The sequence below is a fragment of the Parambassis ranga genome, chromosome 22, assembly GCF_900634625.1.
Source record: "Parambassis ranga chromosome 22, fParRan2.1, whole genome shotgun sequence".
NCBI classification, from domain to species: Eukaryota; Metazoa; Chordata; class Actinopteri; family Ambassidae; genus Parambassis; species Parambassis ranga.
This window is the reverse complement of record NC_041042.1, coordinates 5618691-5643117: the sequence shown is the minus strand read 5'-3', so window position 1 is coordinate 5643117 and position 24427 is coordinate 5618691. Positions and strand designations below refer to the sequence as shown.

Genomic DNA, 24427 nt, shown 5'->3' with positions numbered 1-24427 from the left:
CCCTAAAGACATAAATACAAAAACAAAACAAGAAACTGTCAGAAATGCCATACACATGGATCTCTATAGATTTCTTTGATCTTTAAAATATGATACTCTTTTATATCATCTCATTACTTCATCTTTCTCTCCTCCCTCCTCTCTCTACAGGCTAAACAGTCTGCCATGCAGGTCTGGACTCTTTCTTGCTCCCCCCTCTCTAACAGGTACTTCCCCTGGGACAGAAAAAAAGTAAAGAAGTAGGATAATGACAGAGGAGGAGGATGATGAAGAAAAGCCCTTGGGCAGTGGATGTGAACAACAGGTTTGAAAGGAAGTGAAGCAGCTTCATCTCTCTGTGACTCTTTCTTTCTTTTCTCGCCATTACTTCCTTTTAGTGACATTACATCCATGGTGACATTTAGAAGAGTGTGTGTATGTGTGTGTGTGTGTGTCCTGAGGTATAAAATAACCAGCAGCTCATTAGCCCCATGTCAGTGGGGTAATGAGAATCATCCAAGGGCTAATGAGCAGTGAGTGGGTAAGTGCTGAAGATGTGAGCGGAGGGGGGAAAGGAAAGAGAGGCAGAGGTGTTAAAACAGAGACAAGAAGACAAAGAGAGGAAACCACGAATGAAAACAAAACACTGCGCTCGAAAGAGGCACAAAAGAGCCACAGAGAGGACACGAGGGGACAACAGTTCATAGGTCGAGATGGAGCAAAGTGGTCAAGGGTCATGGGGCAACTGGTGGCTCCATGGCAACCAGGCTCATAATAGCTCACTTAATCGTATCATACCTCAGAGGAACCGAAGCCAATCATGTGGTTTGAAAGTGAAAGGTCGCAGCGGACAGTAACGAGTCATGATTGCATTACGGATTGATGACAAATGTCTGGGTTTAGTCTGGTTGGTGGACACATGTGACCGTGCTGAAAGAATATGAAAAGTGAGGCAGTGTGTTTTCTGGATTCTTGCGAGAACTCAGCTCAGCTCAGGGACCACACTGTCATGCCAGGCATTGAGCTGCTTGTTGTGACCAATCAGCTTCAAGGTTGTTTGGTACCCAATCAAAAGCCAATTTCAAAATGGCCTCCTCTACCTTTTCAATCCTGGAGCAAGCATTTAAAAATCAATGAAAGGCATTTCCCTGTCAGCTGTTGCAATCACAAAAATGCACGTTACAGATCATATGGGATTTGTGCATACTAATAAAGCAAAAGGCCTCACTACTCATGGATATAATTTCTTATTATTATTATTATTATTATTAAACAACAATAAAAAATTATATAGTCAACTCAAAAAAATAAGAGACAACAGTTAGTGGCCCTTTGCTGTATTTATGATGATGGTTGCCTTACCCCTTTGACACCCTTCAGGTCTCCTTTCAGCAGGCTGTCCAGAGGAAACGTGATGATGTTGTTCATGTTTTGGAACTGGAGGAGGGCGGAGAGAGGCACAAATATGAGTCAGAAGGTTACATCAGAGGACTTAAGGCTGCAGGAGACTGAAAGTCGGGGGTCCACCGATCGCCACTGAGATGTAAGTAATCCTTTACGCATCCTGTGTGCTGCTTGTGCGTGTGTGTGCATGCAGGAAACAAACTAAAGTATGCTGCCTAAAGCTCTTCAGTAAATAATGATGGTGATGAGAAGCAAAATAAGGTAAATACAGTGACTGCTGGCAGGAAATACGTGTTCATAAAGAGCTGGCCATCTAAATGAATTCCCATGTTTGCAGGTCTGTATGAAGGGCAGCCTCTGTGTGTAATGCTCCTCATGTAATCTAGGAAGCAAGAGCTCACTAAAGCTTTTTGGAGATTACATCTTCACATCCAGGTCAGGCAGTAGCTCATATTTCTTTACAAGGCGTTGAGATAACACTAATACAAAACCCCAAGCTCCTGTTATACAGCGTCCAAGCACAGCAACAGACCTCACATTACTTTTTTTTTTATAATAAAGCTCTGTCCTCTACACAAAAACGTTGCTTTAAGAGATCCAGCAGATATTTACCGTTGCACTGGCTCTTTGGCTGCCTCAATGGAAAACTAGAGCTACCTCCTCAGGGCTTTAAGTTCCAGCTGGGCTCAAGAGTGAGTGCTCAGTGTTAGAGAACACACACGGCGACTCAGGGGGATAGAGACAATTAAGGACAGCATGGAAATCTTTCTTTGTCCCAGAGGAATTTTTTCATCCTACGCACCCACACACACACACACACACACACGTGCAGTGTATAGACTCACAAGGTTTTTGAAAAGCGCAGTGAGCTCCTTGGTGAAGACAGAGAACTTGAGGAAGGCAGAACCCAGATCAGGGTCGTCTCTGTACACGCAGTTTTCTCCGAACTTCTCCAGGGCCTGAGTGTACTGCTCCTCATTCTCTACGTGGGCTGGAAAACACACACATACACACAGAGATCAGCCAAGGTCTGTCCATGCTCTGATCATGACAAAAACCAATCACTGGGGTATTAATAATATATGATAGTCTTTTCCATGTACAGTGATCCATTCCTTCTGTAACAGTTCCTAGTTTCTTCTATGTATTGATAAATGGTACTGGGCTTATGTTGCCCTTCCTTTTTATTTAGATGGGTACCTGGATCTTGTTAGCCTTGAAGGTGCTACCAAGATAGATGTCAAGTGGCAAGAATGTCCCAGAAGTCCCACAGCGTGACTAAAGTCAGCCTAATGTACCACACGGTTACACCTAGATGATTCCACTTAATACTCTTCATGCCACACTAGGCAGCTGATAACAAATAATGCAACTGGGATGTTGGTAGAGCAAGGGATGGGGCACCAGGGGGACTGTTGCTATGACGACACTTACAGAGAGTAGCAACAGAGATGGAAGGGTGGCAGAGGAGAAGGAGGGGCTCCAAGGTTGTGGGTGTAAGGAAAAAAGTCTGGATGAACACTAAAAGACACCTGCTGCCACATCATGACTCAGCTTTTCAGAGGCCAAACACACACACACACGCATAGATAAAAGAGCAGCCACTGGTTCACTGATGTGGCGGGTTTACGGATTAGTATGGTCATGTCTCGGGCGCAGAGATATCAATCATGTTATTAAAAAGGGAAAAGCTCTGAGTCACTACCTGCAGGCTTCCTCACATGAGACTAATCTAATTTAAGCCACAAAATATCATCAGATGAAAAGGCTGCGCTGATATGAGCTCATAAAATGAGAGAGGTGGACACTTGGAAATAAAATGTAAAGTGTGGTAAAAGCAGAAACTTGTAACTTAAAAAACATAACTTTAACATATCTAGATTTTCCTACTCTTCAGTAAACAGCAGCCCATTCTGCATTTTACAAGTCTCGCAGTGAGATGTGTCATACAGGCATGTAATAAACTTCAATCACTGTCACGCACCAGACACCGACCACACACACACCCACAGGCTGCTGTTTACCCCGGCCCTGCCAGGCTGCGGGCCGACAGGGCGGTGGCCCTGTTGTTGTTTTTGAAGTGGCACATGAGAGCTCTGCTAATTCAGGGCTGACAAGTAGCGCAATCCCGCTCCGGGGCTGCTCAGTGAGTAAATGTGTATTTGTTGTAACATGACCTAAACACAACGCACATGGGGCGCATACAGTACAGCGCTGCTTTGAAGCTCTGTGTGACATGCTGGGCCAGTTAACGTGGCAGGAAAGAAAGGAGAGGCTACATTTTCTACAGAGTTTACACTGTAAATTACCTGCTAATTCACTGTTGACCTGCAAACGCCAGGAAGATATTTCCAATACATGAAGTATGTAGGGGCTCTTTTAGAAATAACAACATGAGCTTCCAGGATTTACTCCACCATTGACACTGGAAATGATTGTTGATTATTGATGTATCCATGATGTATTCCAGCTTCTACATATTGATCATTCATGGACAATCAATCAATAATTCCAACAGTCAGCAGCTGAATATCCAATGAACTGCAGCATCAAGATTTAAATGCTTATGTGGACAAAAAGAAATTAATTTAAATACAACAATTTTAGTTTTCAGTGGAACATCACACCTGAGCATCAAGCTGTGCAACAACTTTAAGACTTTCATCCAAATAGTAGATGTTTCCTTTTTGGAGCTAAGTTTTGTGAGCAGGCTTTATTATCATCTAATAAAGAGAGAGAGAGAGAGAGAGAGAGAGAGAGAGAGAAGAAATCCTATAGTTTGACCGCAGGAAACAAAAAAACACCAGCTAATATCTAGTACTCTACGTTTTACATTCTTTGCTGTATCTTACCCCTGAAGCACACACAAGAAAGTACAGATTCCATCCATGCGTCTGCTGAGGATTATCTAACATCCCAAAAGCTTGTTTTGCAGCTTCTTCCATCTCTCGCATATGCACACACACACAAACACAGACAAACGTTTAATCAGCAAACAGCAGGCCGGCCTCTGCTTCCTCTCTCCCACATTCATTCCGTCACGTGTGGCTCCATCAGGCCGGGCCGTCTGACGTTCAACACTCACTAACACAATGTGCGGGCGACCCAAGATCAATTCCATATCTCTCTATGGACTCTGTGAAAACACTGCTGCACCTCTGTGTCCACTTCACAGTATGGCCAGCGGCACTGAGGGAAGGCAGTGTAACTTAGCCTGACAAGGAGTCACAGGGTTTGAGAAAGATAATTAAAGTAAAAAAGAGGATAGGAGTAGTTTAACACATAGTGTAATCATATGGATATATAGGCAGCTTATAGACACTCGATCCAGCCACTAAACATCCTGCACACCCACACGTACAACATCTGGAGCACAGCGTTCATCATCTGCCTTCACTCGTTATCTGCTCCGCAGTATGGCAGGCCTGTCCTTCCTGCTCCTGAGATGATGCTGCTGCTGCTGCTGGTTTATTCATGAAAACCTGCAAGCTGACAGTTCCCTGCAGCAACACAGGACTCTCACTCATTTCTAAGCTTCATTCTCACTTTTACCTTTTGTATAAGCTTACATTGCTTACTCAGCTTCTCTCTGGAGTGATGACTCCTAAAATACTGTTTATTTTTCATCCCTATAGTAAAGAAATCTCCAACACCCCCCCTCCCCTTCCTCTACATCTCCTCCTCATCATTGCTATTCCTCGAGACATGGCTGAAAATATCCTGCGGGGTTTTGAATTCGGCGGCGTTCATGCCAGCCGTGTACTAGAGTGTATTAGAGAAGCCGGTGGTGAAGCGCCCCATTGTGTGTCTCATTATTCACACTTTTTCTCCCCAGCATCCTCTCTGGAGAACATGAGTAAAACTCATTTTCTTTCTCTAAACATACAGATGGTAAGATACCACAGCACAAGAGCTTCAATGAGTCAGCATCTAGAATTTAGCTGTGGATATATTTTATGAAGACAGATTGAATATATGTATGTATTATTTTGAAGGGATAGGGAGCCATAATCATATGATTGCTTTGCACCATATATAAGCTATATAACCATTGTTCATACATCCATTTTCTTAACCCACTTTATCCCTGTCAGAGTTACAGGGGAGCCACTCATACTCACATATATAGTCAATTTATAAGACCCATATTAACCAGGAAGCTTAATGCTGTGAGGCCAACTCCTGCACTATAATCATTTTTTAAGTACATGTCTCATGTTCTGGAGACACAAAGGTGACACAGGCAGTATTTTGGTTGTATTCAAAACAGAGCAGCTTCTCCATCACAATTGCTGATAAGAAAAGGTGACCTTGGTTAATGTAAGTTTCCTTTTGGGCAGTCTCAGTAGTACAGATGAAGCAGTGTTTACATGTAAACACGTAACTTCAAGCAGAAGTTAGTGTAAAGTTGATTTTTTTTCCATAGTGGATTGGTTATAATGAAAACAAATTGTAGCCCTTGTCAATAGAAATAGCTGCTATGTGTGCTAATTTGTATGAATAAAGCTCATTGTTACTTGTAGGTGGGTAGGCGTAGGTACACTCTGTGCATGTACACCTGTATAAATGATAGCAGTCTGTCGTGTCATGGGAGTCTGCTGGCCACAAACAGGCAGTTTGTGCATGTGTACATGCATATTTGAGGAGTGTAGTGAAGTGAGAACATGAATGTGTCCATGCCTCATCACACACACACACACACAGAGGGTGCCCCTCCCCAGCTGTTCCTTTTGGGGGTCTGGATCAGACAGCTGTCCCTCTGGCCTGGACAAAGCTCACACTGTTCTGAAAAAGACATGCTCAGCACATTGTTCAAAGCTCCCTCTCTCTCTCTCTTTCCCTCAGCAGGGTTCTGTCAGGCAGGCCAAACAAAAGACAGTGAAAACACCCAGCACTGGCACAGCCAGCCACAATGAGCAGGGTAATAACACACACACACACACACACACACACACACACACACACACACAGTGGCTAAAGAAATGGCCCTTGCTATTCTCAGAGACAGTGGACAAAAGGCATTAGGGACATTATGAATAATCACTTATATTCACACATTTTTAGATTAAACTGATAGAATTATGTGTAAACTAACCAACCCCACACAAAAACTACTTTTATGACATCACACACACACAGTTAGTGGAATAAGCAATTAAAGGACAAATGGAGGAGAAAATACAAATCCTAAAATTAATCAGACGGGAGGACTCACCCAGACCAGACGTGTAAATGGCCTTCACAGACTTCTTCATCTTGTACAGAACACTGCGATCCACATCCAGCGCCTAGATAGACACACAAACAGGGACACATCAGCATCCTATTAACAAAGTGTTACCAGGTACATCAGTTTGTGCAAAATCACACTGACGCCTGTCTATTCTGAACTGCCATTTTGTTGCTAAGCAGCAATAAAAGGCGCTGACTTCCCCGTTCTTAATCCCACCTTTTAAACACTGACTCAAGGAACAACTGTTCTTGACATATTTAAATGTCTGAACAGATGCATGTGGTGATTTACACAGACAACAGCCCTGGAGTGATAAAACATACCGTTCAGACAGAGACTGTAATCCTGTGGTGAGTTTGTGTTGTTATTCTGTCCAAATCCTGAATGCATGCCTGCATGTGGTGCATTTTATGTGTGTGTGTGTGTGTGTATCTGCCATCTCCAGTCTGGCTACAAGTAATGCATTATTCAAAGAAAAGCCAAGAATAGACCTGAGCTTCCTCATCAGTTATTGTGTTAGTGTGTGTGTGTGTGTTTATCAATGCAACGCCTGTAATGCGTGCACACACACACACACACACACACACACAAATGTATGAATATCCATAGTCACACACACCTTCCCTCCACTACATTAAGGGGAGAGTGACAGAACAAACACTGCCAGGCCAGCTGACACAATGCACCTCTGTACCAGTGATGAGTGAGGGAGTCTTTTGGGATGAGGGGGATTTTAGGAAATGAGTTTTTAGGGACTTTATTAAGTACGTCCGCTCGACCGAGCCAAAGCCGGCGCCACTTCTCCCTGCCCTGCTCCCCATCTGACTGACACATATCAGATCCCATGGACTCTGAAAACAAAACCATACAATGGCTTCTATTCAGTCATACACACAAGAATACCATACGCAGTGCACTGCCCTGCTTGCAATAGCACTGCAGTAGAAGTGATGACAAAACTTATTAAATCCATAAATCGCTGCTGTTTTAATATCCACGCTTTAGGGTTGCAAAATGGACAGAAGCTCTCCGTTCTCCACGGGGTCACATTCCACCCAGTCACACAGGGAACAGAGAGGGGACTTTGAAGGCAAAGTGAAGCGTTAGAGGATGGCAGAATACAAGACTGACAATGTTCTCTTTCACTCTGGTGTGATGGTGCCTCTATAGAGGCCACCTTCTGAAGTGTCAGGGGGTGAGACCCAGTCAGACTGCTGGGGTGTACACTTACACTAGATAGGTACAGATATTAAAGCAGTACATTCTAATCGAGCATGCCTAAAAAACAAATAATCTGGTCAAACAAGGACAACATTAATCTAATTCTATTTTAATTGCATTTCAATTAGTGTTTGTTGTATTACCCCCCCCCCCCCCCAAAAAAAAAATAAAAATAAAAAAAATAAGGCAGCTTTACCAGAAAAAAGGCAAATTAAAAGAAGCCTCTGAGTAAAAGTGAGACTGTGGTTTTAGTTCCTTCGGCTCCTGTTAAATGACTCATCCATTATCCCATTAGCTCTGTCTGGCACCGACAGCTGTGGCTCAGACCCCACACAGCGACGCAAGTCTCCTAAACAGGTATTTTCGAAACAAACACAGAGAAAGGCAACACGGCAGATCAGAGAAGCATCTCTGTCTACACCGCCAAACCAATCTGACCGCACAAAGTCTTTCAGCGCAGAGTGTGTTTTCTTTGCAAATGATATCACCTCGGGCTCTCTCTGCTTTGCAAGGTACATCTGCTCTATGTGATATGAACAAGAATCAAGACAGCACATGTGCACTCATCAGAGCTTCTGTGTTGATTTCCTGTCCATGCAGCCCATATGCAATGAGCACATGTTCGGATTTGCTGACTCATCATCCCAGAATTCAGGAATGCTGCAAAGCTGTTTCAAAATGAGCCTCATGTGCTCATCTATATATTGATTGTCTGAGGCTCAGTGTGTTTGGGTGTGGAGGATGAGAGGTCAAAGAGGGGTGAGCTGCCAGAGTCAAAGCATGTAACAGTGTTAAACAGCTGAATGGTTCACACAGTCAATTAGATACCAGATCGCCTGTGTGTTTAATTTTCAAGCAAATGATGCTTATCAAAAAGTGCTGAGATAATAACTGAAAAAAGAGGGAAACATAAATAAAAGTTATTCTGCCCCGACTCAGCTGGGCTCTGTAACAGCAGTGTGAATATTTTCATAGAGGAAGAGGAGCCAAATGGACCAAAGATTTATAGCACTCTGTCCATTTAGTGAGTAGAGTTTTTGGTGCATATGCTGCATCGGTGGTCTGCTTTTGTATCATGTAACTGACTATTATTAGATGTTCTGAAGCTGGGCAGCATTTACATTATCCTTGCTTTCAATGTGACCTCATAATATGATCACAAGAAACCATGTGGTATAAATTAAGTTGTGCAAACTGTGATGACATTCTCTGACAGATGCCTATTGCAAAACAATGAGGTTGTGTCTGCAACCAGAGAGAGGCCCCTTTCACACACAGGACAAAAACCCACTAACAGAAAAAGGGGTTGAGGGGTTTACAGTCAATTTAAGTCAGCATGCTTAAATGTAAACTAGGTGGGATTCTCCTTTCTGAAGGTTATTTACTGATTGCCATCCAAGGTTACAGCTCTACTATGATCCATCAGTCCACATACTGCCTCATTTCTTCAGAGTATTAAAAGCTCTCAACACTTTCCTATTATGGCTGCACTCTGCCAGACACTGAAACCTGACTTTGACCTGCATATAAAGTCAGTAATCAGCCCATGAATCAATCTGACCAGGCTGCAGCCCTACAAGCACATTGGCATTGATATCACAGCTCCCATCGACCCGTCGTCTCCCTCAGACAATCAGGCAGTATCACGCTCCGGCAGCCCCTTTCACTGGTCTGACAGGACGACAGACAGGCTGGGTAATAAAGCAGCTGAACACAACAAACACACCGCTTTAAATCACTCTCACCCTCACATGTAAACACACACGTGACTCATCAATCACTTTCACACATTTCCACTCCGCTACCGTCTGAGCACCGCGCCACCCTTTGTCTGAGAACTCATGTTTGTAGTGCATGACACACTTATAACGTGAAAAACTTTTCACAGTGAGAGGGGGATTCCTGTGGTGTGCACCATTCCAGCAGGATCAGAGATGAATCCTGGCACAATAGACCCAGCCTCGGAGCACGGAACTGCTGCTGCTTCACCAGCACACTTCATATAAGATTACAGCCATGTCAGCACTTTTCCTCCCCCTGTTAGCCGCTCACTGTAAACTAACCAGAGTGTCTCTTCCCACCCCCCACCCCCCACCCCCCTAGTCTTTCACTATACTGGCCTGAGCAGGAGACGATACCCAAACTGAATTATATTAATCCTCTTCTTTAAGCATGACATCATCATCGTCATCATTGTGATTTCAATCAGGCACCATCTGCTGCAGCCAATCTACACAGACTATCACAACACTGTGGGGTCACTGAGGCCGTTGTCATGGCGATGATCTGTTCACTTTTGCATTTCCTGAATGGTTGAGTGTTATGTGTCAGGTTACTGATGTCTGTTAGCCGGTGCAGATAGATAATATCTGATGTGCGTTCAGACAGATAGCACAGGAAAGAAGATACTGTAAACCCAATTAATTGTGAGGAGGCTCGGCTCCATTACTGTATGAGGTTCAATGTACAGTTCAAACTGTGCACCATCAACCCAAGTGAGGTGACTTCTTTCTCTCCTCCAACCACACAAAATCAAGAAGGGAGCTCAACATTGGCAGAGGAGCAGCCAATCTTTATCAATATCTCAAAGGCTGCTGCAAACGTCAGCATGTAATTTATATGCATCATTTACCTTATATTGCTAGGCTAAAAACTTGACGGTCACAATAAAAGAATAAAAATCAGGCGCATGAATCCACACCACAATCCTAACTTTCCCTTGTTCTGGAATCCAAGCTGACGGCCATGTTGGTTTTGGGAGTTCAAGCCTTATGACAACATTTTTCTTGCTAAAACGCTTTAAATGGTAAACTGAAATGTTTTAGTAACTGACCTAATGACCAGAAATGAGTGAATATGAGAGAGGTAAGCACATTTACAGCATGAATAAGTAACATGATCTGTTTGATGTTTTTCAAAAGAGTGGTTAATGTCAAACAACATAAGAGGCTCATGTCATATGTGGGACAATGAGGAGGGGAAAGAGTCCAGCCAACAAGCCTGTTTTATCGCCACAGTTTCTCGAGTGTCTGAAGAAGAAAGACATTCCTGGATGATTGCATGCTGGAGTGACTGACAGACAAGACAGAGACCCAGCCCCATTGTTCCTGCCAACTAACTATCTGCTGATGACAGCATGTCTGCTTGGCAAGACGCTGTCCTGCATTTTCTTAGAGGCCCCCGTTACCATACAACACACACATGTCCAAATTTAACAAAAGAAAATCTGGGCAATCCTCCCTGTCTGTAGTATTACTGTCACCATAAACGCACACGTCTTTAAAGCCCTCTCTCACACACACACACACACACACATCTGTGTGTCTGTATAACATCGCTAATAACCTTGCCTAACCCTTTAAGCCCCCACTGCGACAGTCATGCGAGGAAACAGACTGCCTCACACTGTGGAAATCAGGGAGTAAGTCCGCAGCAGTCTGGGATGTAATTATCCAATTTATTTTCAGCGTATGTGGGTACAGTATCTCTGATGGTGGGTTGTAATCCATCTTTTATTGAGAGAGCAGATGTTACACGATTAAACCAAGTAAACTTCACTTGGAGTAAACCACTAAAAAGAGTGTGTTAAAAGGGATATAACACACATAAAAAGAACTCTTTGATGCTGAAATTATGGGCAAGACATCACATTTCTTATATTTATGGTCAGCCCGCTGTTTGGAGAATTAGGAGACAGATGTAATTTATTAAATGCAAATTATCGGGCCTTCAGACTGTGATGTTCGCCTATTGCATTGTAAATGGTTCGTAGGATCATCTACTGATTCCTTCAGGTGTGATGTTATAGCAGTTGCCTGGTCCTGTATGTCATCAGGCCAAGCTGCTGTCTCCAGCTTCACATGTTGGAGTAAACACAGGAAGAGCACTCTCTCCCTCTGTGCTTCAGGATCAGGGAAAAAAAGCTGTAACTCATTGGAAACATATGTCAAATATACAGTCCAAGACTGCAGATGTTTATGAGAAAGCTGTGCCCAAAGTTACATTTTAAGACACCTCTAAAGAAATCAAACTGAAAAAAGCCTTTTCAAGTGTTTCATTCACAACTTTTCCTTCATGCTGAGTGCGAAAAGTCAATATTTGGACAGAAGTGGGTTCTGTGGAGCGGACTGCTAACAGGACATGGTTGCAGGGTGTCTCTGTTCTCTCAGATGTGAGTAGTCAGGCTGCCCCAGGGCAGCATGGAAAAGTCCAAGCTGCAAGTTCAGTGTTAGTGTGGGACAGAGAGAAGTGGAAGGGGGGAGGGTGCTGCTTTTTTTGTAAACAATGTCATAAGACAGTCTGACACGAGCTCATTACACACACACACGCATTTTGGGACAAATCTGACACTGTTACATCTTCTGGTACAATGATAGATTTCTCACATCTGTGAAAGTACATTTCGACACCAGTACACTGTGTCTGTGTGACAAAGTAATATATTAGGAATAACTATGTATCTGTATGTCTGTAGCTGTAAGTGTCCTCACCCATGAGGGACTATAACCCAAGCTAAAGGAGATACAGAGTTAATAACGTTTATGTGTCATTAACCGCAAGGAACCTTGAAAATCCTGTTTTTGGACCTCTGAGGCTGACAGGTTTTGGTTTCACTTGAGTTTTTCTTCAAGTGACTGAAACATCCACCTCCTCAAGTCCTCTGGCATTTTAGCACCAGCACACTTGCTGCTTTACAGCTCCTCGGTGAGCACTACAATGACCACTGTTGAACCACAGCTGCCAGAAATCACACTGGGATGACAGCATCGACTGCAGTACTTTGTGTTAGAGAAAACAAACTTTCATGTTAACGTCTCAGGCGTTTTTTTCAGGGTGTTTCACATTTTACAAGGTGAGAGACCAGGCAAGAACTTTTGTTTCCGTTTTAGTATCCCCAGCCGGCTGCGCTCCTTCGTGGTGATTATACTTCTGTGGCAATGTTTTTTTATTGTGCGTGTCTGAAGCTGACTTTACCGTTTCAAATGTGCAATAACATGCTACTAACACTGCTCTGAATGACTAATACAAAAAAAGTGAAGACCTGTGGCGCCATATTTAAAACCTGTTAAAATGCGCTGCCTCTCTATGCGGGGTGTATTTAATAAAGTTTATAAACTAGCAGGAGGCTGATAAAACCCATAAATATATAAATGTGGTGCAGTCCCTCCCCTGACTTCACCTTGGAGTTCCTCTTTGGCTCTTTTCACAGGTTGTGTCAGCCTCATGGTGTCAGAGCCGTAGTGCCAGTGGCAAAATGCCCAACAGTTACTGCACATTTCTGTGGAGTGTGATGATGTCTGAGAGAGACAGGGGAGGGGAATGACCTGCTTTCTCCAGGAAAACGGTTCAGTAAAGCACTACAGAGTGTGATTGTGAGTGTCACTTCAGATGTACAGAGAAAAAGACCTGCACTTCATACGAGCCTCTTTGAACTGAAAAAGTGCTTCAACTGACATAAACACAGTCTCTTCATGAATCAGAGATCTGAAGAGTCTCAGACAGTCTCTCTCTAGAGATAAAGGTTTGTGTTTATGCGGCTGCAGCATCAGAGTTTAAACGGAAAGGACGCTTATTATTATGCAATAGAAAGTCCAGTAATAGGATGTCTGAGTTAGTAATGTGTTCGAAGGTACGTTTTTTTTTTGTTACACACCCATGCCATGATTGCACAATTTAGGAATGCAAAACTAACTCTAATGTCTCAACGTCTAATCGTACCATCGGGGTCAAAAGCAATCAAAGTAAAACTACTCTGAGAGCCTCTGAGGAGCTCATGTAATAACACAGCCCCACAGTGAAGAAGTGTGGGTCGGTCCTCTGAGTGAAAGTGACAGCAGGACAACACAACTGTGAGGTTTCACCCCTCCCACCCCACACTGGCCCCGAGCAGCAAAGAGTGGCCATGACTACAAATCAATGGTGGAGTTCATTAATGAAGAGGCTAGGCCTGTCAGGGAACAATAGCCGTCAACAGGAGCCGTCTCAGACAATATGGGCCAGGACACTCTGATGGATGAGATGAGCTTTAAGTTCATATCTCCTCCTCCACAATGCCTTTAGTGACCAACCCCCTATCATCTGTGTAGGACAGAGAGCAGCCTGATTTTACACGATCAGTTTCATCTCTTCTCTACGTAAACAGCCCTGCAAGTGAGGCTAGACGGCACACCAAAGTAAAGTCATATCACATCCTAACAGCCAAAGCCCATTGGGGTAAAGGCAGATCATGGCTTTGAAAGGATTGGGGCAGGACTGTGACCCTTGCCCCTTCCATGGGGAGCTGCTGCATCATAATGAGGCCTGTCTCTGGATGATAACATGAACACTGCATTACCAGGCTGAACAGACACCTCTCATTTCAGACAACAGTCCCTCGGGAAGCACTGAGATTGCAGACTCAAACAGAGAATGAAAAGGGACTTTGGTTGATTACCACAGTGATGCACCACGGATCAGGAAAATGTTAGTTTAATTATACACAGCATGGAAGTAGGTCTTTAAAGCATGAAGTTGTGGTGCACCACTATCTAGGACCACAGTGAGAAGTCATTCTTGCATAACATCCAAGAGGTCTCCCTTCTCAGGATGTGGAAGAACGATTGCAGTTGGCTTTGCTTCAACATACTTGGCCTACTACTACTGGTGCCTTAACTACAGCAAGTCAAAGTCGAGGGACAGCGGATGTAGAGTGAGGCCAGAAATCCCATTTCAATTAAAGGAAGTATTAAGCTTCTTAGGTGGTTTACTAAAGACTGGTCTGGATGGTTGGGGGGGGTTTGGTCTGCTCACTTTGACTAGACAGCACATTCAGGCCATGTGTGGGTGTGCCTCTAAAACTAATAGATATGGATTGCCCCTGCATTGATAATCCTACTGTCTGACGGCTTGTTAAAACTTTCCTCCAGGCCACCTGTTCCGGGGAGGCAGGCAGCTGTTGTCCCTGATCAGGGCATAGCCGTTAACACCTACCATGCCTGGAATGGATCAGGGAAGCCCTGCATGGCTCACCCTTAGCCCGGGAACTACTCGTGCATCAACACAAACAGCAGACTGACACATGGAGAAGAGTTACGAGAGCACATTTGCCTTCACATGTTCACACTTCAAGCATAAACTGCTACACCTAAATAAGACATTACAGCGCGAACAGTAGCAGAGCATGACAAACGTTTTGTTCTACAGCAACCGGTTATGCAAAGGAGAGGAGCGCAGACACCAGGGCAGCTGGGACATAAATGAGATATCATCTTGTATTAACAGAAGATTGTGTCAAGTTAGAGCATGTATCCAAAACAACTGGTGGCCTGAGATTAGGCTTAGAGGTGCTATAAAGAGATGAGAGGCTAAAAGCTCGCAGCAGGAACTCCACATTGGCTTTTTTAACACCCAACAGAACTGAGATCACTTCACAAGCCCCATTACTGTGCTGCACACAAACACGAGAAAAGCTACAAAACAGTCTGTGAGAACCAGACTAAAGACTGCACTGCCAGTGTCAACAAGTGCCTGTGCATGCTGTGAATACCATTTCCATTCCCAGAGGTGCTCCCCAATAATCTCTCGACATAATCAAGCCGTTATTCAGCGTGCCTCGAAATGCATAGCTGGCATGCCTGTCTGATGGGCCTCTGTTGGATGAATTAATAGCCAGATGGAAGACTAATGACGTTATGGCCTTCAGGACTGAGTTACCCCCAGCCGCCCTTAACACCGGGAGCTGCTCATGAAAAGCTTGCTATAAATAACCGTTATTCATCAGCAAAAAATGAACAGGCAGGACATAGACAAAGGCTGAGCAGGAGAGTGGATTTCTGACACTAAGGGGAGGATATTAATAATGTAGCAGCTCTGTTTTGCAGATTCATTTCACCACTAAAAAAGTTAATAAATTTACATTGTACACACACTAAATAGAAATGCTGAAGAGAAACATCTGTTTATAGCCAAAAGGAGAAGCGAACTAAAGGTTAGAGACTTTCATGTTGACATGTTCTTGTTGGGTTGAGGTATACCTAATGCTGTGTGTGTAGTAGTAGTAGTAGCGATTGATGCTGGCTTGAACTTGTTGCTGTAAAAAAAAAAATAAAAAGGCAGTTGGGGGAGAAAGAAATTTAAGTCGAGTGCAGAACTTTGGTTACGTGCCAGGAGCAGCTTGGGAATATTTATATTTATGCATCAACAACTTACGGTGTCCAAGACTGCTTTACAAGCAAGCACTCTAACTTTCAAGCAAGTTTAAATTACAAAGCAGCTATAATGTCATGGGACATATTGTGTGTCTGACTGCAAAGAGCTGATCAAAGGGCTACACTGCTGAGAACACAGACGCTTGTCTTGAATATCAAGTAGTGATGTCTGTTGTGCAGCCACAAGCCCTTACTGATAAGGCCTGCTTCTCTGATCCTAACGCAAGCACAACACACTGCCACAAATGCAACTGGCTTGTGTACCCCATCCAGATGCACTTGAGAATAGTTCAAGGAGAAAACTATTGATTGAATCATTTTTTTCGGAGTCTGTGTCTGCCGGGCAGGATTTAGAAACTGGGGCAAAAAATAAAACCTAAAAGCATCACAGTATGTGCAAGTTTCTGGGTCGGGACACACACTGAAATGAGTTTTTGTTTGTGTTAGACATAAGCTCCATACTAAATTTTTGGCTGTCAGGCACTACTGTTGCATTGCGTTTGCTACATGAAAACAGTAATCAGTAGTGCGTACTTGCCCTTACCAAACCAGATCCTGCAGACCAAAGTCAGCACAAGTGTTTAAAGGCGCACAAAGGGGGTGGGGTTGGGTGGGGTGGACATGACACAAAGCTCATATCCTCTTACTGGATAAACAGGTTTTTATTGCTGTGGTTTTACAAATGGACTCCCGCACGTGCACACAAGCTCCCCTGAAAGGCCTCCTAATAGCTATCGGTTTAAAACTACTAGCCTAATTAAGATTATGTCAAATGCAATTAAAGTTTAGAGAGAAATAATTACACACACAACACTGTACACCCATTTACGTAAAGCCTCTCCTGTTAATGTGTTTAAAGGCTTCGCACAACCAACCAGACCAATAGGTCAGTTTATCTTTTAAGACGTTGAGGCTGGAAGTCTGTCGGATTATTCAGATAACACACAAATGCTTGATTTGGGAATGGTAAGAGGGTTGGGTTCACCTCACTCAGGCCTATAATATCTGTATCCTTACACAAGTGTATTAATTGTTAATATCCCTAAAACATTACTCTTATCAGATCCAACACTCTTTTCTAAATGTGTGTGTTATGCCACTTTCATCTGTGACAATATCCACATTTGTTTCTCTGTCCATCAGTACTGTGATCATCATAGAGCAACAGGAAGTATCATACTTCCTAAAGAAGTATACTTCCAATAGTAGATCATGATACTGCAGTGTTTGTGAAACACTGTTTTGAAAGATCTATGATATCTGCTGGCAGGAGATTGTGTGAAAAAACAAACATCTTGAAAGGCAGCAACAACAAAAAAAGAGAGCCCGTTATCAAAAACTCACAGGTGCCAATTCACAAAAACACATCTTCTGAAATTATACACCGGCCCACTGTAGCATTACACAGAACACTGTGCAGCTGCAGTCAGTCCGTCCTCAGCTGTCAGTGGAAGGGTGAGAAGTGAGCAGCATCGTTTTCTAGAGATTCAGCACAATGTCTGCAGCTCAGTATAATGCTGCAAACAGCGGTCTGATAGTTTCCTTTTTCATTCATGAATATGCAAAATGTGGATGCGTTCTCTCATATTCAAGGGGAAAGCTGTCAGCAGGAACTTTTACAGACTGTATGTAAATGTGTTTTTGTTTGCGTGCGTGTGTTTGAAATTCCAGGCAGGCCTTCACACAATAAGTGGAAGTGTTCCCCATGCACTGCCATGTTTAATTGGTCCAACAGACCAAAGTGAGCGAGGTCTAGTTGTCCCAACAATGAGGCCTTGTGTTCCATGAGCCTGAGCGTAGGGGAGGTCAATGTGAAACAACAACACGCTGCCACTCCGCGTCCCTGCACCAACAATTCAGCAGCAGCAGGACTCTCCAACAAAGCTGCCGAATTAGATTCTCAACCCAACAATTCAACCTCACAAGCCAGCAATTACTGCTGACCTGCTATTTAAAAAGAGTAAAATCCACACACTTATTTGCTTACTTCCACAGAACAGGGCATACCTCTCTAAGCAGCACAGAAATGGCTCCCAAGAGAGAGGAAATTACTCCCTATTTTAAAACAAGGGAATGTTGTGAGGAAGACGTGAAGCACCTGTCAGTGTGAGCAGGTGTATGACTGTCTGTCTGCCTCCACAAACACAGGTTAAAAATAATTAAGCCACAACCCTTGTCTAGGTGTGGGGGATCAGGAAGCTTAAGGTAGAGCTGACACTGAGCCCAGATGTGGATTAGCTCACTAAAACTGACATTAAATGCCAAAGACTTATCTCACACATGTCTGATTAAAAAAAAAAAAACAAGCTGTCTGAGTGAAAACATTTTTGAAACCAGAAATCCTCCAAGCATCACCTACCCTAATTTACAGAGCAGAGACACACTAACACACATAAAACACAGAGCCCGCCGCTCATGTGGGAAATTCTATTTTTACCTTGAGCTGTCAGGGCGAGGCTCTGCCATTCAGTATACAAAGTGGGGAAACTATTACAAGGGAGGGAGGCGGTGGAGGGCTATCAGGGAACAAAGCGGAAGTGTCCTTCCTCCTGATGACCTGCGAGTTAGAGGAGGAACACAAAGTGCCCTGTGTGTGCACATACAGTAGCAGTGCAGCTGTAAACTGGGGCAAGGTCATATGATTTACTTCACATCACTAAAAAAAATGAGTGGAAACTGGATTGATTGACCTTTCTAGGGCACCAGTTGGGCATGTCTGCTGTGCAGCCCTTCTGGAAGGAGGGACCCCTTCTCTTCTGTTAACCCTTCCAGGGTCTGTTCAAGCTTTTCCTTATCAAAATAAGGAGTCTAAGGGATTGAATGGATGACAGATAGTAGAAGCAAACTTGTGATTTAGAGCTACATATCTATGCTGACTTGTACCCTTGCTGACTACAATCACTGTGTAATCACATTACAGATCCAGAACGGTATAAAAAAATGATGGATGGAGCTTATTAAAGTGTGAACATGAAGCATAAGAAATGTGTGTGTGTGTGTGTTGTTGGGGGGGGGGGTGTCAAACACCTCCCTAAAAACACAGCCAGGAGCACACACCACCAGGGAGTATCAATGGATGTCTGCGCCCACTCACCTCCTCCAGAGCGGCCACTGTGTTCCTGCAGTGGGACATCCTGGTGGTGAAGTTAGAGGCAGTCGGCGATTTATAATCTTCATTGGTCTCTGCCACAAACTCTGAAACTGTGATTTGGTCCGGCATAATTAATCCCTTTTGCTGGTAAGTGGAAGAAGAAGAAGAAGAAGAAGAAGAAGCAGCACTTTTCTTATTGCCTGTACGGTTTTAGGAGAGTAAAGTTCAGAGCAGTGGTCGCAGTAGTGTCTGTAGTAGCAGGTAGTAAACCATCTCTGGCTGTGTTTATGTCATTCCCTTGTTTGCTCCAAACACAATCCAGTGTTGCACGCTGGCTCGAGGAGTTGCAGCGTCGCACCGCGCTCAGCTACAAGGTGATGGGTAGGTTATATCCCTCCTGCCTCTAAGCCCTTCCCCTCTCCTGTTCCATTCACTTTAACAGCTCGTCCTTTCTTCAATGAATAATGTGGATCTTCCGTGGTAGAGCCAGCTATCCTTTCTCGATGTCCCAAAGCAGCCGCACAGCAGAGGTAACTTCTCCTCCTACCAAGCTCCGGGAAACAACAAGCAGCGCTTCAACGGGAGCGCAAGAAATTGACAAAGGTAGAGGAGGGGATTCAATGAAGCCGCACCAACCAATGAGAAGCAGCAGCTAGTAACTGGCAGCCAATCAGAAGTCAAGAAAGGCGTGAACGCGTGCTGCCTTCAAGTGCGGCTAGTAAACTATCGCATCCTAATCGAAATGTAACTTCTGCGACCGATGAACTCTGCAGTGAGTCCTAAACACTTATGAGCAGGGCGTCTGCACTGATACTACTACAAGGACTCTTCCAGTCCATAGTGGCGCACATGCTCCATGAATCAATATTTGTTTGTTTAGTTTTCCCAAAGTTCCAAATCAATTTCCCATTCAGCTGTGCACTGATCCAGTGCAAAGGCAGCGTGTGATCCAGATATTTCTGACTGCACTTTAATGCAGCATCGTGTCTACAGGGTCACCAGTAGTTTCCCTCTTAAGGTGGAGATTGGAGAGGCAGCCAGCTGTGGGGAAATGATGCATTATCATAGTGAATATGATATGTGTGCTATTTATTGTGTTGTTACATGTGGAGTCGATTTCAAATCTTTTTGGTCTGCACAGATGTTCACTAAAAGAGTTATGATGCTGTGCTGTTTTAATATAACACATATAAGGTAATCGGACCAGCAATTAACAATTAATGCTACCCACTTTGTATCAACTTGTGATCCAGGGTTTAAGTTATGCATTACATGTGGGGTCATGTTTTGCTGTTTTTAGGTCACAGCCAAGAATAAAACTGAAGAAAAAGACATCCCTCTAAATCCTGTTGGGAAAAATGCAGAGGAGAAAGAAAACTTTCTATCATTAGGCACTTCCTGAAACTGTAAAGACTTTCTCCCATGCCTGAATTTTTGTCAACGGGAGCTTTAAAAAAAAAAAAAAAAACTTCACTCCCACAGTGTTCATCCTGAGCTTTGGGTTGAAAAACCTGCTGATCCTGTCCTAGCTCATTCTGCATTCTATCCTGGCAGGACAGTTACTGATATAAATAGTCTAGTGGCGACCGAGGCAAAAAAAAACACAAAAAAAAAACCTTGGCAGCCTTTAAATCACAAACTGGGCTGTGTTCACACATTCTTTTAGCGCTGCAGCGTGTCCTGGCAAGCTGCTAAATCAAGAGCCCAAGACCCAGGCTGACCCTGACCAGCTAGCAGGCCTCAGCTCCCCTTATGAAAGACACACACACATGCTCCCAGTGAACATCTGCTATCCAGAGACCGAGCAGCTCAGTCAGTGAGGTCGGTCCTCCTCACCACTGTCATGACTTCATATTTTCAGTGCCATCTGCCTTTAAAAATGCAGGTTTTAGCCTATAATTCATACCCGAACAAACTAAGAATATCAGATTTTCAGAACTTCACTGGAAAGCAGGGGTTATCCAGCAGGAACATTGTTTCATATTTAATGAGGTCTGAAAAAGTAGGCATATCAGTGAAGGCTAATAAAATGCAGCTGAAGGAAAATGTACTGTGCTGACTGAACATAGCCTCATAAATAATGCACACTGCTTTTATTGTATAACATAATCATCAAATTTTACATTTTACAACCGCGCTGTGTTTGCAGGAGCCCGTTTAAAGCGACGCCGCCGGAGCAGAAGCTGTCAGCTGCTTTTATAAAACCCAACAGAAGCCTCATTCAGCAGCAGAGCCCATCCTGAGCACAGAGCTCGTTTGCATGCAGCTCAGAGCCGTGAGTAACAAGACAGAAATGCAGTTGTGTTTTAACATCTTCAAATGATTTAGGTGAAACTGAAAGTGTCCATATTAATCACTGAGAAACAGACAGCTTGCATTGTGATCATAGAAGCACAGGGTGGGTCAGTGCACAACATCCAGGACAGTTTTTTACTGTCCATCTGGCATTTCAGACAACATGTCGTTGTTATAAAAGGGGTTTGTGCAGACGTCACTTTTTCCAAACTGGACTGCTATGATGACATCAGGATTGTGTAACAGGTGGGATAACCTCACAAACTGGCTTCTTATGTTTGGAATGAATGACTTCTTTGTTACAAATAATTTGCAGTTAATTACAACCACTCCACACCTGAAACCTTTCCAACACAAACTGCCAGCGGAGGAAAGTACCTAAGCACATTTTATCAAGTACTATCCTCATGTACAATTTAAGCTATTCATTTACTAAACCAGTACTTTCATATTATACTTTAACTATACTTTTGCACTTCTGTTTTGTTATAAGTCTTCTCATGGACGATATTAACTTGTGATGAAGTCTTACATTGTGTTTTGGTACCTAAATAAAGGATCAGAATGCTTCCTCTGCCACTGTAAACAGCTTATTCCGGACATTGTTATATCATGGACCACATTAAATAAGCTTGTTACACAAATGAGGCAGCTGCATATGAGCAAAACTGGACGGACCTGAGCGATAGCTGCACATACTTGGACTCTTAATGGGATCAGGAGGGGTGGAGGAGCAGGGAAGAGAGGAGAGGGCAGCCAACTGAAACAAACCCGGTCCTCTGTAATGAGCTCAGGCAAATTTTGGTGTGCGGAGTGGATGCTCTGCTCTCATACAAAACTGTGCTTACCAACATCTGTAGCACTCTTTAAACTGACAGAATGTGTTGTACAGTTCTATGGCAGCAAATTATAGTCGTTAATTTTCGTCAAGCCAGCTGAAAATATCCGGAGGGTCAAAGGTCAGTATTGGAGGTAATTACACATTAATCAATCAACAATGTAAATCAATTAGCTGCTGGATCATAAACAACCCCCTTTATGTGGCCACAGCATTTGACCATTAAAGAAAAACTGAATGTTAATCCCATCAGCCGTGGTGATGGACAGTTGTCCTGGCCTAGAGTTCCATTAATATAAAAAAAAAAAATCTGAGCACTCCCAGATACTCTAAGCAGAGGAATGCCCCGGCTCATAATTTCCATTTAACCTTGCCACCCTGAAGGACACCCAAGAAATAATGTTCTGTGAAATAATTGCATGACATTTTTAGCCAGCCCCTACCACACACTCACTCGTCTGAGTGATGATCGCTAAGAGCACGGAGCTTTGCAGCTGCTTCGCTATCACCATTAGGAGCAAGTGGCTTTTACAGTAATTATGAGCTCTCTCAGGATTTGGCCCTTGTGTGTCCGAGCATATCGGATGTTCCTGCACTTCATTATATCCTGACAGGCAGCATGTCAACCTGGCCCATCCTCCCCTGATTTCCTGGTTACTGTATTTATGCAACCGTTTTACTTTCACTTCCACTTCTGCAGAGAAAATACATTTTGTCTTGGATTCCACAGCAACAATACATCCATTGTCATGATTTGGTATTTTGGGTTCTAATTTATTTCTTGAATATTTTCTTGTTTTGCAATTTAATTTCTTGTTGCTTTGTTATCTTTGTATTATCTGGGTTTCCTGAGTTGTTGGTGTTCCCTGTGTCGTCCTGTTTCTGGTTGTCTATGTGATGTTTTCTTTGGTTTTGTCTCGTTTCCTGTTTTACTTTGAAAGTCCCGTCTCCCTTGTGCTTGTCCTAATGTGTTGCACCTGTGTCTTGTTACCCTGGTTTGTTTCCCTGGGTCTTGTAAATTTGTTTGGATTGTTTCATAATTGGATTTTCTTGTTTTTTGCATTTCTGGATTTGGGTTTTTGGTGTTTATTTACAATAAAACTCACTTGGATTGCTGTGTCCTCTTCCTGTGCCTGAGTCCTCTCCTACCACTCCTGACATCCGTTGTGTTATTGTATAGCATAATATACAGTTTTCATACAGTATCTTCCTGAGGCAGCAGGGAATAGGTCAGTGATGTTCTCCTTTTATCCTCAAGTAACATAAGGGACAAGATAGATAGATAGATAGATAGATAGATAGATAGATAGATAGATAGATAGATAGATAGATAGATAGATAGATAGATAGATAGATAGATAGATAGATAGAAATTCACTATTTTTCTTCATTTCTGCTGAAAACGCATAAGAACACACAAGGTTCAGTGGTTACTGTGAATCAGTCCCTGTATACAATATTGAACAATTCCTTATAGATGTTTCCTTCTTCTCCAGAAAGTGATCTAATGACAATGTTATCATCAATGTCAAACTACTGAGCGACAATTTAGTAGTCAGAGGCTGCTAAATACATGGTTGGAGTTCTTCTCTGTTTCTCTCTCTTTCCTCCTTTTGTGTGTGTGTGTGTCTGTCTTCTTTATGTGGTGACCTGCTCCACTCACCATTGGCTGTCCACACCTGTTATCAGAGGTTCAGCTTTCTGGGGCTTCCTCGCTAGTTTGTTCCATGATCTCTAGACTCTGTGCCATTCTGAAACTTTGTTTCGTTTGATTGTTGCTGCCTTTTTGGATTTTGACTGAACTGTCTGTGCATAAAAAAAAATTTAAAAATCATCCTCACCTAACAAGACCTTAGTTCAGTAGTCACCGCTGCATTTCTTCCTCGCTAATTTAATTCAAGCCAGAGTAAACATTTAACCAGGCTGTAGCAGGTTCTGACTGAATCAGCAACTCTGCTGCCCTGTGAATCCTGACTGACAGTGCCCACACAACTGTCAGGGTGCAAAGTCCCAGACTGCGTCAGATTTGTCCTGACACCAAAACAGATGAGCTGACAGCATGTCAGGCATAGTGATGGTATCATGGTGGGAGACTGCAGAGGATAAAAGTGCACCCAAAATATGAGACGAGTTTCACACCCGTGTATCTCATTTTAAAAAAACTTCAAAGACTTCAAGAA

The 24427-nt window shown here is 43.3% G+C and overlaps 1 protein-coding gene across 5 annotated transcripts in view; it reads right to left on the bottom strand.

Annotated features, from left to right (window-relative positions):
• Positions 1 to 24211, bottom strand: part of asap2a (ArfGAP with SH3 domain, ankyrin repeat and PH domain 2a) — a 42256-nt gene extending 18045 nt beyond the window's left edge. The window contains exons 1-4 of one of the 5 annotated variants that reach the window (XM_028395045.1): positions 24089 to 24211; positions 6599 to 6671; positions 2229 to 2374; positions 1342 to 1416 (exon numbers count right to left, since the gene is read on the bottom strand). In XM_028395045.1, the coding sequence (XP_028250846.1) occupies positions 1342 to 1416; positions 2229 to 2374; positions 6599 to 6638 (261 nt within the window). In that variant the 5' untranslated portion in view covers positions 6639 to 6671; positions 24089 to 24211. Of the gene's footprint in view, positions 1 to 1341; positions 1417 to 2228; positions 2375 to 6598; positions 6672 to 19117; positions 19684 to 23353; positions 23501 to 23910 lie in introns of those variants that run through there. The other 4 variants (XM_028395044.1, XM_028395048.1, XM_028395049.1 and 1 more) reach the window with 4 other exon arrangements.
• Between the last annotated feature and the right edge of the window lie 216 nt (positions 24212 to 24427).